The 16,115-nt window shown below is 39.1% G+C and overlaps 1 protein-coding gene across 1 annotated transcript; it reads right to left on the bottom strand.

Annotated features, from left to right (window-relative positions):
* Positions 1-1,136: 1,136 nt before the first annotated feature.
* On the bottom strand, positions 1,137-3,824 carry LOC145092972 (protein FREE1-like). Its single transcript, XM_079030982.1, has 9 exons — positions 2,754-3,824; positions 2,584-2,670; positions 2,370-2,501; positions 2,172-2,282; positions 2,009-2,074; positions 1,821-1,931; positions 1,630-1,725; positions 1,452-1,538; positions 1,137-1,361 (listed from the first exon to the last, which is right to left on the bottom strand). The coding sequence occupies exons 1-9, from the start codon at positions 3,549-3,551 to the stop codon at positions 1,284-1,286; spliced, it is 1,566 nt and encodes a 521-aa protein (XP_078887108.1). The 5' UTR covers positions 3,552-3,824; the 3' UTR covers positions 1,137-1,283.
* Positions 3,825-16,115: the final 12,291 nt, after the last annotated feature.

Here is a 16,115-nt window from a genome sequence, read left to right on the forward strand (position 1 = left end):
GAAAAAAGAACTTTAATTTTTATAATTCAATATTTTTTCACTTTTCTTATAAATTTATACTTTTCAAATATATAAATATACCTAATATATAAATATACCTAATAGTTCAGCTGTATATGGTTGTTTTTTTTTATTTAATTCTAACAAAATATTCTAGCAATTAAGTTAGGAAATGAATGTCCTTAACATCAAGTCATGACGTTATATTTAGTTTTTTAGCTGCCTTTATTTTACCAATGAAAAACACATTTATATCCAAAATTATGAGTAACGGATTGTATTTTTATGTTTGCATATTCAATTATTGTGTAAATATCATACCATTTTCATATGGACGTTATTTTTGTTTTTCCAATATATATGTAAACATTAATTTTTTAATTTAATTTTGTTATTTGAACTTATTTTAAAACTATGTTCAATTTAAATGTTAAATTAAAAATCTATTCTAATAAATGAAGGTTTTTTTGTCACATTTCGTCTTTTCATTCATTTGGACACGTGACATTTTTCTAAAATTTTTAAATTTTTTATTTTCCACTTGTTATTTTATTAAATTTTTTCATTTTATTAAATTAAAATTCCACATTTAATATGTAAGGTAACATATATGTAAGATATTTATTAAAAAATATTTATATATGTAATGTATTCAATATATTAAAGTCTCATTAATTTTAATAACTCAAAAAAATTCTCATTTTTCTTATAAATTCAAACTTTTCAAATTGTTAAAATTTTATATTTATTTATTTTTAAATAAACTCATATAATACATGTACATGGGTTTCACCTAGTTTGTAATATATATATATATATATATATATATATATATATATATATATATATATATATATATATATATATATATATATATATATAACGGTTATTAAATAAATGATCAATGTTATTTGTCAAATTTAAACATGGTAAAATAGCCATTCATTATATTCACACAGTTCAATTCAAAAAAGATGAACCACATTGTATCTATACAGATATCGTTGTCCACTTATCCATTCAATATCTTTTTTTTCTCTGTTTTTATCAATTTATGACTTATTATGACAAATAAAAACTTATCCATTCAATATCTTTTTTTCTTTTATCAATTTAGGATTTATTAGGATATTAAAAAAAAAAAGAACATGGCCTTAGTTGTGTAAGTGAAACAAATTTGTTATTATTCACACCAATACATCATCAGAAATTATAACCAATTTATAAAGTCTAATTTTCTATCACCAACAACAACAAATATTCAAAAAAAAAATGATCAATCATCAACGTGCATTCACAAGGAAAGGATGCTGACACACACTGCATTCTATGGTTTTTGAACCCGTAATCGGAACCTCAACCTAAAAATAAATTAAAATTCCAAATCTTTATTTTTATATAAACACAAAAACAAAAACAAAAATATATTTTCAAATAGAAATTTAACAAACCTGCAAATGCACTGTGCAAGTTGGACATTCAACCTCTTTCACATTGGATTTTGATTCTGTAATTCTAACCTTCTTTTCCATCTCCTCCTGTCATCCACCAAACAAAACTTTATAATTTATTTATATTACTAAATAATTAATAAAATTACACAAGTATTTAATTTAATTTAATTAGCACCTCAAGTTTTTTTGCAAGATCTTCATGCCTATTAAACCCAGAAGAACCTCTACCTGCCACCTCATTCACATGACTCAGCCTCTGAGTCACTTCAGCCTATAAAAAAAAAATTAATGAGTAGAAAATCAAAATTTATATATACATTATTATAATTTTTTATTTTTTATTTTTTTAAATTATGCATTGCCTACCATGCATTGGTCACAAACTCGAACTTGTTGAGCATTTTCCTCTGTTGTAAGAGCAATTCTACCTTGAGTACACTTATCACAAAAAATATCACCACAATTTCTACAGTGATGCTGAAATAAAGAAAAACAATAAATAAATAATCTTCATTAAGAATTGAAATTAAACAAACAGAAAAGACGAGACTAACCCTTCGAACAAAAGCTCCAAAATATGTTTTACACGTTGTGCATTTAGTAGATGCTTCATCTGGAACCTACATACAAAATCAGATTCAATTCACGTATTTTTATTTGACACCATTAATAGAATTCCAATACAATTCAGATTCAAGAAGATTAATAGAAACTAACCCAGTGATCTTTTTCTTCATTTCCAGGCTTAATCAAGTTTTTCCAATCAGGGAAGACTTTCTTCTTCTCAGTTGGTTGTTCAGAGATTGTTACTTCTTCCATCTCCTTGAGCTGAATCGATAAAAGAAGAACCATGAATATGCAAGAAAGAAGTTTATGAATCATAGAGAATATGGAAGCATAGTAGTACTCCAGAACCTGAATGCTTGCAGCAGCTACCATGTCAAGAATATTGGTTGTGGTGTAACTGTTTGACTTTAGTCTAACACGTCTTTCATCAACATCAATGGAGCTTTTGGTCCAGAAAGCAAATACGTTTGAATCCATTACCTATAAGGAAAGAAAGAATTTAGAGTCGTATTTCAGAGATTTCAAACTTTAACAAGAAATTAATTTGATGCAACATACTTACCTCCCATTTTGTTACAGTTTCAAGGGAATAGAGTTTCAGTGTTCGATTTGTTGCAGGATCAAGCATCCGAATACCATCTAAACCAATCTGCAGAGATAACATCGAGTTGAATTTTCTTTAAATACTATCTACTCATATGATCAAGAATTCGTGAAATGTATAAAACAAACCTGACATAGCACATCCATGTCTCCCTGAACTCCACCCCCTTCAGAGAGAAGAATTACACGGAATTTCTGTACTCCGCTTTTCAAATCTTCATTAACCTGGACTTTTGGTGTAGCTTTTACAATCTTCGCATCATCCAATGATGAAATTGAACTCCTCTGCGTATTCCCGCCATCAGTACCAAAAGTTATAGGTCTTCCGTAATCATCAAATCTCAGTGCAGGCAACCTAGAAGACGACTGATCTTTCCTGCCGTTATTACCTCCATTGTAAGCATAGACACCTTCAATTACTTTCTCATTTTCCAGTGCCTCAATTACAATCTGCTCAGTCTTGCCACCATCAGGAACACCGATAGGTCTCCCATAATCATCAAACCTAACCGCCGGCACCTTAGAGGACCCCGCCTGCCTACCACTATTTCCTCCGGTGTACGCATACACACTTTCGTCAACTGAAGCACCTCCGAACTCCACAGCCGCCTGATTCTGATTCTGATTCTGATCATACGATTGATGGTAATACCAAGAAGGTATCGAGTTCGGATCGTAACTAGGATTACTCGAATCAAAACTCTGAAACGTTCCATTCTGATGATCGTTAGGGAACTGAGTAGAGGGGTGATTAGTGTAGTAATCGGGAGAATAGTAAATTGAAGGATCTGGAGGGGCTGATGCGTTGGTTGTAGAAGGGAAATGATCGCATGGGGGATTAGGAGTAGGGTTTTGGGTGTCAGATTGGTAGTAATCGTAATACGACGATGATGATGAAGGATAATTCATCTCGTTTTGGTGATGCATGTTTCAGATTAGGGTTTTGTTAGATCAAAATTTAGGGTTTAGATGGATCAAGAATGTAGATATAGACTGAATCTTTGATATGGCGTGTGATGAAGACCGATTGTTATTTGTTGCAGAAGGAACACGAAGAAGGTAGAGAGAAAGTGTGGGTGTGGTTTACCCGCCAAAGATCGTTATCACATACGGGTCGGGTCCAACCAATGTCGATCGGAGCTATTCGGCGTTGTCTTTACGGAACTGTCACAGCGTTGATACCGTAACTGTATTTACGCGGAATTACACGTATGCCCTTAGTTTTGATGCCAAGTGTAAATGAATGGAAAATGTAGTTGTATAAACTTCCAACCAAGATATTTTTTAAGAGTAAATTATATTTTTGTCTTCTAGTTTTGTTAAAAAAACAAATCCTTTTATTATTTCGGTTTTCTTTACCTTGTCAAAAAAATTAACTATTATATTATATATTAGAGTATATAGATTAAAACATTGTTCCGAACAGTGTTTTGTTTTTATTGGTTGATTTTTTTGTTTTTTTTAATATAAAAGAGACGTAAAGATACGTGTTATGTTTCTGTCATTCCCACTCCTTATCCTTTCATGTTTCCTCCACCACCTCAAAACCGTACCTTTTAAACAAATACGTTTTTCTTTCTATTTGGAGTCCCACGAACCGTATTACCCTAGTTCCTCCGGCTACGACTCTGCAACACCGTCCCACACCCATCTTTTTCCGATCGGACCCGATACCTGCTTCCTTCATCAGCTCCATCACATCGGGTGAATCACTTTCAATCCTAAAATTTCCTTTATAGATCTTCTACCCACCATGTACTCGAATTTGTTTGAACCTTTTCATTTAGGTTTTTCTTATGATAAGCACTTGTTGACAAGGTTGGTTGGACCACCACATCGTTTACCGTCGATTTCACCTCTCATGCTACGAAAATCACATTTTTTGTATATATCAACAAACCACCATCGTTTACAAATCCTCTGTTTGAGTTCAGACACACCCGAAAGTATGCCCGAATCCCTCAAACCAAAGCTCTAGATACCAACTTGTAACAACCCAAAAATCCAGGGTAAAATTTTCATTTTTCATTATAGTCAAACACAAATGTTACTTAATCCAACCATTCAAAAACATTGTTTAATTAAAACATTTATCAGAGTTACATCCCATAATCACATAATACGGAAAACACAGGTGCGTGCACTGCGATCAAGTCGGACCCTTCCTTTCCTAACCAATGATACCTAAAACCATAAACAAAATTGTAAGCACGAAACTTAGTGAGTTCCCCATAACATAATCCACATAACCAAATAAACCATATCTATCACATAAGCCATTCATATAAACATATAAGGAAGTCGTGGAAATCCTCTAAGGTCTTACTCTGGGTTCCATGGGAACCCCCTCATGGTCTTAGCCCACTATCATGGGAACCCCCTCATGGTCTTAACTACATGTCATGGAACCCCCACATGGTCTTAACTAACTACCATGGGAACCCCCGCATGGTCTTAACTAATCAACAGAAATGTCATACAAACCATATAATCCATACATAAAAACATATAAATGTGTCATGGAAACCCTCCAAGGTCTTACACCGGGTGCCATGGGAACCCCCACATGGTCTTAGCCTGAAATGACATGGGAACCTCCAACATGGTCGTATATCCAATTGTCTCAGGAACCACCCGGGGTCTTCTATGCCAGCATCACAAAGACAACTAGCATACCACATACCACACAATCAACTAGCCTACCATATATAACTAATTGCCATGGGAACCCCGCATGGTCTTCACATAAATACATAAGGTATCCATAACACATCCGCAATAATCATCACAACTAAATAAATGGGTCGGCCTTGGTGCCTTCGACCCATTGGTATGGTGAGGAGACTCGCCTCGATGACAGAAGCTTCCTGGAAAAATCCTTAGTTGCTGCCCTGCCGGCTTCCCGAGCTATCAATACCAGAACCAGATAAAATCTTAGTTAATAGGCCAAAACCCTCAAGTTTGGCCCAAGGTCAAACTTGGTCAAAAGTCAACTGTCAATGGAAGTCAAAGTTAACAAGTCAAACTTCAGGTTGTGTATGCCCAACATACTCAGCTAGTACGCATGGCGTACTAGAATCGGGACCCCATACAAGTACGCGCAACGTACTCGAAGGTACGCCCGGCGTACCCGGCTAAATGGCACTTTTCCATTAAGTTCTTAATCTCTTAAGTCCTTTCATCCAACACTCAGATCTAGTCCTATAACATCATTCTAAGTCATAAAGTTTCCACCTTTATGACTTTCCATGTCTAGAAAAAGTCCAAAAGCTAAAACCTTAACTTATCAATCCATTAAGACATCATGACACTCTCATGGAAGGTATAGAAGGGTCAATATTATATTTTTATGGATCCTAAAAGCTCCATAATGGATAAATTTTCCAACTTTATCCATTAGAATGGCCTAAACCACCAAGATCTGGCCTTTAAGCATCAAATGGGACCAAAAGTGCATCTTTTTCAACTTAATCCATTAAGTCCAAGTCTCCAACCTTCATATCTGAATCACAATGATGCTTAGATCGATAAAGTTTCCAACTTTATCCATAACAAGGTCACAGACTTTCAAGATCTAAACTTTATGCACTAAAATGACCAAAAGCTCATAACATCCAAAACTAGCTAGATCTAACAAATGCATCATCAAGATTCAAACTTTATACCTCTAGAAGATAGATCAAGGTGAACAAAATCCAGATCTACAAGCTCCAATGCAACCAACACTACTACAAGAAGTTCCTTCTTTTCCAAGGTGCACTATACATACTCCAAAGCACTGAAAATCACCTTATTTTAGCTCAAAAGGCTCATCAAAGGTTAGGGTTTCATAAAAGGGGTGTTGGAGGGGTGGAAGCTTATAATGGAGTGGGTTTAGGGGAGTTAAGGAGCTTAAATAGGGCTTAAACCACGAAAATAGGGTTTGGGTATTGATTGCATACGCCTAACGTACTCCTGGTATGCCTGGCGTACTCAGGAGTCCATTAGTACGCCTAACGTACACCTTTTTGTACGCCAAACGTACTCAGCTTGGCCGAAAACCACCCAAACTTCAAACGTTCATAACTTCTTCGTTCTAACTCCGTTTTCAACGTTCTTTATATCCACGAAAAGGTATTGAGGAGCTCTACAACCCTATTTATTTACTTTTGACTTAAAACACATCGAACTAAAATCCATAATTCATAAAATAAGTCTTAAAACACTACATTCCCATTTTACCCATAGACTCCAAAGTGCAAACCAAACTATTGGGTCACATATCTACATTACCCACATCCAAATGGGCCTAAATCTTACCTTTTTAAAGGCCTAATCCTTATGACGACTGCTCTTCGGGCCACAGCCTCGAATTAGGAATCGATTCGGAACAGGGCGTTACAACTCTCCCCCACTTAAATTAGATTTCGTCCTCGAAATGCGTCCTTACCTTCCCCGGCAAATCCAATAATTTGTTCAATACCTACACAACCCGGGAATAATTACATCATTCCAAAGGCAACCGAAACCAACCAACCCAAACTCTCTTTAATCTCGGTGAAGGATAACTCCTTCGTCTCATGCAGGCAACTACTCCTGCCTTCCCAGATCCTGAGACCTCACATTAATCCGACTCCTCGACAGACCTCCCACACTAGAACCGTACCGTACAATTTTCCTACACGGATAACTAATAGAATAACCACTTCCGGTCCTGATTATGTCGGTGCCAACCGAATGAATTTACTTACCATGTCCAGGTGTCGAACGCCCGTCTTAAGAGATAGTCCAAATAATCCTTCGAGTAGAGGATCCATCTCTGTAATGGTTAGACTCAGACGAGAGTTACGCAGTTGAGTCAAACCGAGTACTCTGAGATTATTTAATCCCACTGCAAGTGGCTTAGCATCTCCCGGCCAACGACCATTCCACATAAGGATCCCAAATTATTGCCACTACTTGGAATACCATACCTCCGTTTAGCTGCTTTCCATTTCAACCATGACTTCCCTGAATCCCAATCTTGCCTGCCATTATCCGAAATATCAAATTCCTACCCGGCTGTTGAGCCAACAAGCAACCTCGCATTCGCCCCATGCGACCTACGAAGGATACCTCGTCTAAGAATAACTGACCTGTCTATACCGCCACTCATGGCTCCATCAATCTTTTGATCCATCCGATCATAAGAGGTCGATAACATGTTGCCTCCGAATTCGATGCAAAAAAGTGAATGCTACCAGCATAATTTTAGTCTTACCTCATGCCCGGTCTCCTTCGACCTACCGTTTCTTGATTCTAGTTATGTTGTGACCTACTCACAACCTTGCGAATTGGCCCACCCTGGCCTAAGTCATCTGAATGAATCCATAAATGTCACGGCTACCTTGCAGTCCTTCAACACTTTCCACACTATCTGACCGCTTGTGAATGCTACGGCTCCCCCCGCAGTCTTACAACACTTTCCATACTATCTGACCACTTGCGAATGATACGGATCCCCTGCAGTCTTACAACACTTTCCATACTATCTGACCGCTTGTTAATGTCTCGGCTACCCCGCAGTCTTACAACACTTCCCACACTATCTGACTATTAGTGAATCCTACGGCTCCCCCGTAGTCTTACAACACTTTCACCCCAACTGACTGCTAGTGAATGCTACGGCTCCCTCGTAGTCTTACAACACTTTCACCCCCAACTGACTACTAGTGAATGTTATGGCTCCCTCGTAGTCTTACAACATTTTCACCCTAACTAACCATAGTGAATGTCACGGCTCCCCCGTAGTCTTACAACACTTTCACCCTAACTGACCATTAGTGAATGCTATGGCTCCCCCATAGTCTTACAACACTTTCGCCCTAACACAATCGTAGCCCAATGCCTTACCCCTAGTCTATTAATTCGAAACGCACACAGAATCGAGCACGCACTCGACTGAACACCCAAACTGAACTCAATTCATGAATGGAACCCCAACCTGATTCCCCAAATTCTGCTATCAAGCACCAAGAAGACATGATTCACATACTGAGGAGTTTTACCAAACTCCCAACTCACACAACCCTCAAACCAAACAGCCACTTGGGCCGCCGTCCTCCCTGACGGGGATGCGAAACACATCCTAGTTGCATAACCGCTCCTGCTCCTGAATACCTGAATGATTCTCCCCCACTTCGATTCGATAAGTTCTCATGGAACACGAGAATTGAAGGATTTCCCCAATCCTTCTTACCCCCTAATGGTCTGCTGACAACTTGTGCTTACCAATGCTATTGTTCCATCACTAACCATCCCAAAAGACTGCACAATCCTCGAAGATCTGTTGAACACTTCCTGAAGCCCAACAACATTATTGATCCTAAATACTTTAGATGATACTACACCCAACACTTGCAACCCTCAAAGTTGATGCCCAAACTAAAACCTCAACAATGGACCACCTCCCTGGTCACCCCTAAACGCCAATCAACGTGACTAGAAAAAAAACTACTGAATCCTAACGATACGGGAGATTTAACCCGCTGAATCCTGACCATAAACCCTCCACACAACTCCCCTGAACCGATATCGACTACCACCCAAGATGCAACCGAACACTTAGAGCTTGATATACGAGAAATGACCCTTCAATAACCCATTAAATGATTCACAACATGCAAAAAGACGTAAGATACTCCCCGAAGATACAACACAACGATGACATAATCACAACCCAAAGAGAACGTGAACTCAACATACTATAAGATTCCAAGCAACAAGAAACTGATAGCAACCGAAAGAATCGTAAACGATAACACACCCGCCGAACCACATGCTGGAGCACTGACTTCCCTTGCCTTCCCTAGAGAACAATCTCTACTGACATGATCAACCTACTATGCTCGTAGCAACCCATACTTCTGGATTGGCAAGCTCCATTGTGCCTTTCTCGCATGTGCTACACCGACCCCGACCCTGATGGACTCTCCAACCATGTTTAGAAGTCTTGGGTCTCTTCTCAAGACCCTACACTAAATGCACCTGATCATCTCTCCCCAAGGTACCCCAAATCGATCTCCCGCCCTCGAACTCTGGGATTAATTTCATTCAAGGTCTGGCACCCTGACACCCACACCATCTCAATCGTCAATGGCTGTACTGCAGCAGCCGGAGCAACCTCTGCCCTAACCAGGGCTACAAACTACTCTCAAGACATAGTCTCCAATCACGAAAGCGCAATAGATTACACAATCAATCCCCAACAACTCCTTGCCGCCCGATACAAGAGATCTAAGGATAACCAAACCTTAGCTCCTATGAGGTTGGGAATAGTGCAGAAAACCCTTTCCTTATCCTTAATCCAATGCAAACTCAAAACCTTGGCAGTCCTTCCTCTAACTGGCTCACCGCTAAAGCCGGGACCAAACCTTGGTACTTCCCTATGTGTACTCATCCTCATCTTGCAAAGCAGTTATCCCCACGATCAGAGCATAATTAAGAATTCTCCTTCCCATAAGCTTCTTAGATTCTCCAAGACTCTCACCGATTAGAGAATGGATCTTGTGTTTTCAGTAGTACGGGCCCAATACTACCTTCCACACCTATCCATACATTCCTCAGCAATCCTCCTGAATCCTCTAAGTCATTTCCTCAAACTGATGCACCCAAAACTCACTAAACTGCACTGCTAGCCCATTGAAGCATATCCTAGGCTTTCCTAGGTTCCCGAACTCGCCCTGCCACTAGCTACTAAAGAACTCCTCATGATGCCATCCATCCACCTCTTGGATATCTTCATATTCACTTAGTAGCTGACTCCCATCATCCAAGAGTTCCACAAAGCACAAAACAAGCAACATTCGTGCAGTAACTCTCCAACCCATGAAACTATCATAGAACATCCAATCCACATACCACAACTCATGCTATTCAAATCCACCTTCACCGTCGGCTGCCTTATGCATGCAAATTATACACAGAACAGGATCTCTCCTAGCCCTAACTAGCATGTGATTCTCAGATTCATAAATCAAGTAATAACATATAACGTATATGGGTATTTTGGGAAAACTTACTTGAGCTCGGCCGATTGCATGCACCACACCCTTTCTTGTATTAGAAAACTCTTTCCTTGAAAATATATTTTTTTCTTTTCAAAACTTTACAAATCGTATGTTTTAGTTAAGACACACCCGAAAGTATATCTGAATCCCTCAAACCAAGGTTCTAGATACCAACTTGTATGTAACACCCCGGATTCCCAAGTATTATTTTATTCTTTTATTTTGGGTGAGTGTGAGGAGACTCGGCGAGTTGGAGTCCAAACTCGCCGAGTAGGATCGTGGTTTTGTGCGCGGGTTCGCGTCCGGACTCGGCGAGTCCAAAAGGTGGACTCGGCGAGTCCACGCTGTTTAATGAAACCCTAATTTTTAGGGTATGAGACCTATTTAAAGGGGCTTATGGCCGTCATTTGCGGCCACCAACCCCAGAGAGAACCCTAAAGAGTCTTTGAGCGTTTTGTGAGAGAGAAGAGGAAGATCCTTGACTATTTGTGGGTGTTTTGCATATAGAAGAGGATCAAGGCAAGAGGAGACCAAAGAGGGTGCTAATCCAGTGATTCTTGAGCTCAGAGACTTCATTTGAGGTAACCATTCGTTCCTTTCTCAGTCCTTGGTGTAAATCTTTGAGTTAGAGTTTCTTTGTGGAATGATCCATGGAGTAATTGAACTCTTCTCGTGTTGGTGCTTTAGATCTGGACCCAAAGAGGTCCATAGACTCCTTTCCCTCAAGCTTTATGAGTGTTAATGGAGGCCATGAGCTTAGAATAGCATTCTAGAGACCATATCATCAAATAAGGCCTTTGAAACTTTGCATGAGCACCAAGATAGTAACTTTACGTGATGTATGTGCTTGGAAGGACTGGATCTATGAGTTATTGGAATGGATCTGACCTCAGGAGTGAGTTTGAGTTTATGCATGGTATAGACTCGCCGAGTCCGAAGAACAGACTCGGCGAGTAGCATGAAGTTTGCTTGTAACCACTCAGCGAGTGGTCTTGTCGAGTTGAGGGGTCGACTCAGTGAGTCAGGGAGAGTTAGGGGGGACTGAGTCAAGCCGGAACTCGCCGAGTTGTTCTTGAGACTCGGCGAGTTGAGTCGTGGTGGCCCCGCGATTTATGCCAGGTGAAACTCGTCGAGTCAGAGAAATACTAGACGTGTCAAGAGAGGATCCAAGGGAGTCAGTGGACATGTGTAGACTCACCGAGTCGCCCTAGTGCACTCGCCGAGTCCGGTCAAAGTTGATCGTTGACTTTTTTTGACTTTTAGGGTTTGGTCAGCGATGTGGCCTTTGGGCCAAGAGAGGGGTAAAATGGTCTTTTACCCTTAAGAGGGTGCCAAGAGAGGGTTGATTCTAGTCTCGAGAGTTATATTCATGAGAGTATTTGCCTTATGTGTTAGGCGGTGGCGAGTTCGAGATTCAAGTGTGGGGATATCTGCTTTATGCTTGCCAGGTGAGTATTCTCACTATACTTTACCTGGAGTGGTAACAGAGTTATGTGTCATAGTTATTGTATGTGACGTGTGGCACCGCATTATTCTGTGATTTATGCTGTGTGTATATCAGAGATAGGACCAGAAGGTCCATAGAGCTAGGACCGGAGGGTTCGCAGAGTTAGGGCCCAAGGGCCCATAGAGTTATAGCCTCGAGTGGCTAATATGTGCTATATGTGGTGTTTTTCGTATTATGTGCCAGTATATTTGTATGCTATTTATATGTTGAGATTTATTGTGATATGTGATATGCATGATTCAGAGTTAGGACCCTTGGGTCCATAGAGTTAGGGCAAGAGGGCCCACAGAGAGCTGGGACTGGAGGGTCCCACTGAGACACACTGACCGGAGGGTCAACAGAGTTATAGCCTCGAGTGGCTAATATGTATTAGAGTGGTATTTTGGGGAACTCACTAAGCTTCATGCTTACAGTGTTTTGTGTTTCAGGTTTCTCTCAGGATCACGGGACGACACCGGCTCGATTGTACACACCAGAGAAAGAGTCATGTTTTGAGGATCATGGTTTATTATGCAAGTGAAAATAGAGTTATGTTTTGTAATTCGATTATGACTGAGATTTTAAGCAAAGTGTTTTTAAGAATTAAACGATTATTTTGAATGAAAAATTGTTTTGAAATTTTCGGTGTTACATTGTAACTACCCAAAAATCCAGGGTAAAAATTTCATTTTTCATCACAGTCAAACACAAATGTTACTTAATCCAACCATTCAAAAACATTGCTTAATTAAAACATTTATCAGAGTTACATCCCATAATCACATAATGCGGAAAACACAGGTGTGCGCACTGCGATCAAGTTGGGCCCTTCCTTTCCAAACCATTGATACCTGAGACCATAAACAAAATTGTAAGCACGAAGCTTAGTGAGTTCCACAAAACATACCCCACACAATCCACATAACCAAATAAACCATATCAATCACATAAACCATGCATATAAACATATAAGGAAGTCGTGGAAACCCTCCAAGGTCTTACTCCGGGTGCCATGGGAACCCCCTCACGGTCTTAGCCCACTGCCATGGGAAACCCCTCATGATCTTAAATACCTGCCATGGGAACCCCCACATGGTCTTAACTAACTGCCATGGGAACCCCCGTATGGTCTTAACTAATGAACAAAAATGTTATACAAACCATATAAGCCATACATATTGATGTGTGTAAAATGCACTAGTTTTAATCCTACTAACTTAAACACAAAGACAAATATACGAAAGGCAGTGTACCTACCGATTAGCAGTTTAGTTCAGGTAAGTAGGGTATCGAACACAGGGAACGGTAAACAATTAAAATAAATGCTAATATTATCTAAATAAAACAAGTAATAGAAAGGGGGTTTTCTCTAGTTTTCCAAAACAAGAAACTTAAAAAATTAACTAAAACTTAAACTAAGAAACTAAGAGCTAAGCAAATAATAATCAACTAAATTCAATAATTAAGGGGACTTCTGTTTAGGTTCAAATCATTTATTCATATGGTTGATTTTATGACAAGTGCAATGGATTAGTTGGCATTGGCTACCGATTAGTGTGATTAGGTTCACGTTCGCTGTTACTAATCCTTAGAAAACAAATTAATTCAAGAAGTGAGCAGTTGATTAAACCAATGAGCTTCCTAGTTTATTGTTTCGGGTTAAGTAAGACTTGTAAGTAGCTAATCAAATTGGTGATTCAATTAACCTCTTATTGATGGTGTATCACACAAGCTCACACATTAATTTACCTATCTTCTAGTTAATTCTAGTTTCACATTTGTTATTCCTAGACATATAACTATGTGGTCACATAAATCATATGAAATTTATAACTAAGAGATGTTCATACAACTTAATTACTGATTTCTTAATAGTGAAGAGTTGTTATTAACATATGAGGTTCTTTAACAAGCTTAACAAAACAATATCACCAATTAAAATTAATCCTAACCATAAAATCAAACCATAATCACAAAATCATTTATCCTAAACAAAAGGTATGAGTTTTAGCGCATGATTACAGTAGAAACAAGCTCAAAAACGAAATCAATTGGTAAAAACATAGTTCAAACAAGAGATTAGGTAAGAGTAAACTTGATTTTGCCTTGGTTCTCCTTAAAATTGAATGTAGGGTTGATTCCTTAGCTTCCCACGCTCCAGCAGCACCTTTAGTCGACAATTGGCCTCCAAGGGTTCATCTATCTGCTAGGGCATCGGGCAGGAATGCCTTTTATATAGATTTTCACAATACAGAGGTGACTCGTCGAGTCCAGTGACCTACTCGGCGAGTCCATCACTTAAAACCCGTGTACGGCAAGTCAGCGACTCCAGAATCGCGAAAGTTCGACGTGAATCGTCGAGTTGAGGTCTAACTGTCCGTTTGGAATCACAATTTTCTCAAAACACGAAAGTCGTCCGAAGTTGTGTCTAGTTTTCAGATCATTTTGAATCTTGTCAATCAGAGTTACTGTTCATGAGATATGGCCAAAACACTGAAGAGGGGTCAAGCTGTCCAACAACATCCTTCTTTCTTCAAAATCCAAGATCCAAGCCTCCAATCGCTAGTTCCGCTTCCTTTTCCATCCGAGCATGTCATTTTTGCTGAAAAATGAAATTCTAAACTAATTAAGCACATTTTGTTCATTAAATGAGATAAAATCAACATAAAATATTAAGATAATGCATGAATTTTATAACTAAATATGCCCATATCACATACAAACATATAAAGGTGTCATGGAAACCCTCCACGGTCTTACACTGGGTGCCATAGGAACCCCCACATGGTCTTAGCCTGGAATACCATAGGAACCCCCTATATAGTCTTATATCCAATTGCCTCGGGAACCCCCCGGGGTCTTCCACGCAAATATCTCAAAGAGAACTAGCATACCACATACCACACAATCAACTAGCATACCACATATAATTAATTGCCATGGGAACCCCCACATAGACTTCACATAAATACATAGTGTATCGATAGCACATCCACAATAATCATCACAACTAGATAAATGGGTCGGCCTTGGTGCATTCGACCCATTGGTATGGTGAAGAGACTCATCTCGATTGTAGAAGCTTACTGGAAGAAATCCTTAGTTGCTGCCCCGCCGACTTCCCGAGCTATCAATACTAGAACCAGATAAAATCTTAGTTAATAGGCCAAAACCCTCAAGTTTGGCCCAAGGTATGACAATCAAGTATGGAACTTGGTTGACAATGTATCAAGTCGTAAGACGGTCGGGTGCAAATGGATCTTCAAGAAGAAGACCGACATGGATGGGAAAGTACAAACGTATAAGGCGTGATTGGTTGCAAAGGGATTTACTCAAACTCCCGGAGTTAATTATGATGAGACCTTCTCACCAGTTGTGAAGATTAAATCTATAAGGGTTATGCTAGCCGTATCTGCGTTTCATGATTATGAAATATGGAGAATGGATGTCAAGACCGCTTTCCTTAATGGGAAGTTGGCTGAGGATGTTTACATGAGTCAGCCAGAGGGTTTTGTCAATGCAAAACACCCTAATAGAGTGTGTAAGCTTGAGAAATTCATTTATGGATTGAAACAAGCGTCTCGCAGATGGAATCTTTGTTTCGATGAAAAAGTCAAAGAGTTTGTTTTTTCGAGAAATGAGGATGATTCCTGTGTATATGTCAAAGCCAGTGGGAGTATAGTTAGCTTTCTCGTTTTGTATGTGGACGAATACTACTCATAGGACACGACATCCCAACCTTGCAGGAAGTTAAGTCCTGGCTTGGGAAGTGCTTCACTATGAAGGACCTCGGATAAGCTGCTAATATTCTTGGGATAAGGATTTTGAGAAATAGGAGTAAAAGACTAATAAGACTTAGTCAAAGTATTTACTTAGATAAAGTGCTAAAATGTTTTAGCATGTAAAATTCCAAGAAAGGGGAGTTACCAATCCAAAGCAATACCAAGTTGAGTAAGACTCAAAGCCCGAGTACCAATG

The sequence above is a fragment of the Lactuca serriola genome, chromosome 3, assembly GCF_051521515.1.
Source record: "Lactuca serriola cultivar US96UC23 chromosome 3, Lser_US96UC23_V15, whole genome shotgun sequence".
NCBI classification, from domain to species: Eukaryota; Viridiplantae; Streptophyta; class Magnoliopsida; order Asterales; family Asteraceae; genus Lactuca; species Lactuca serriola.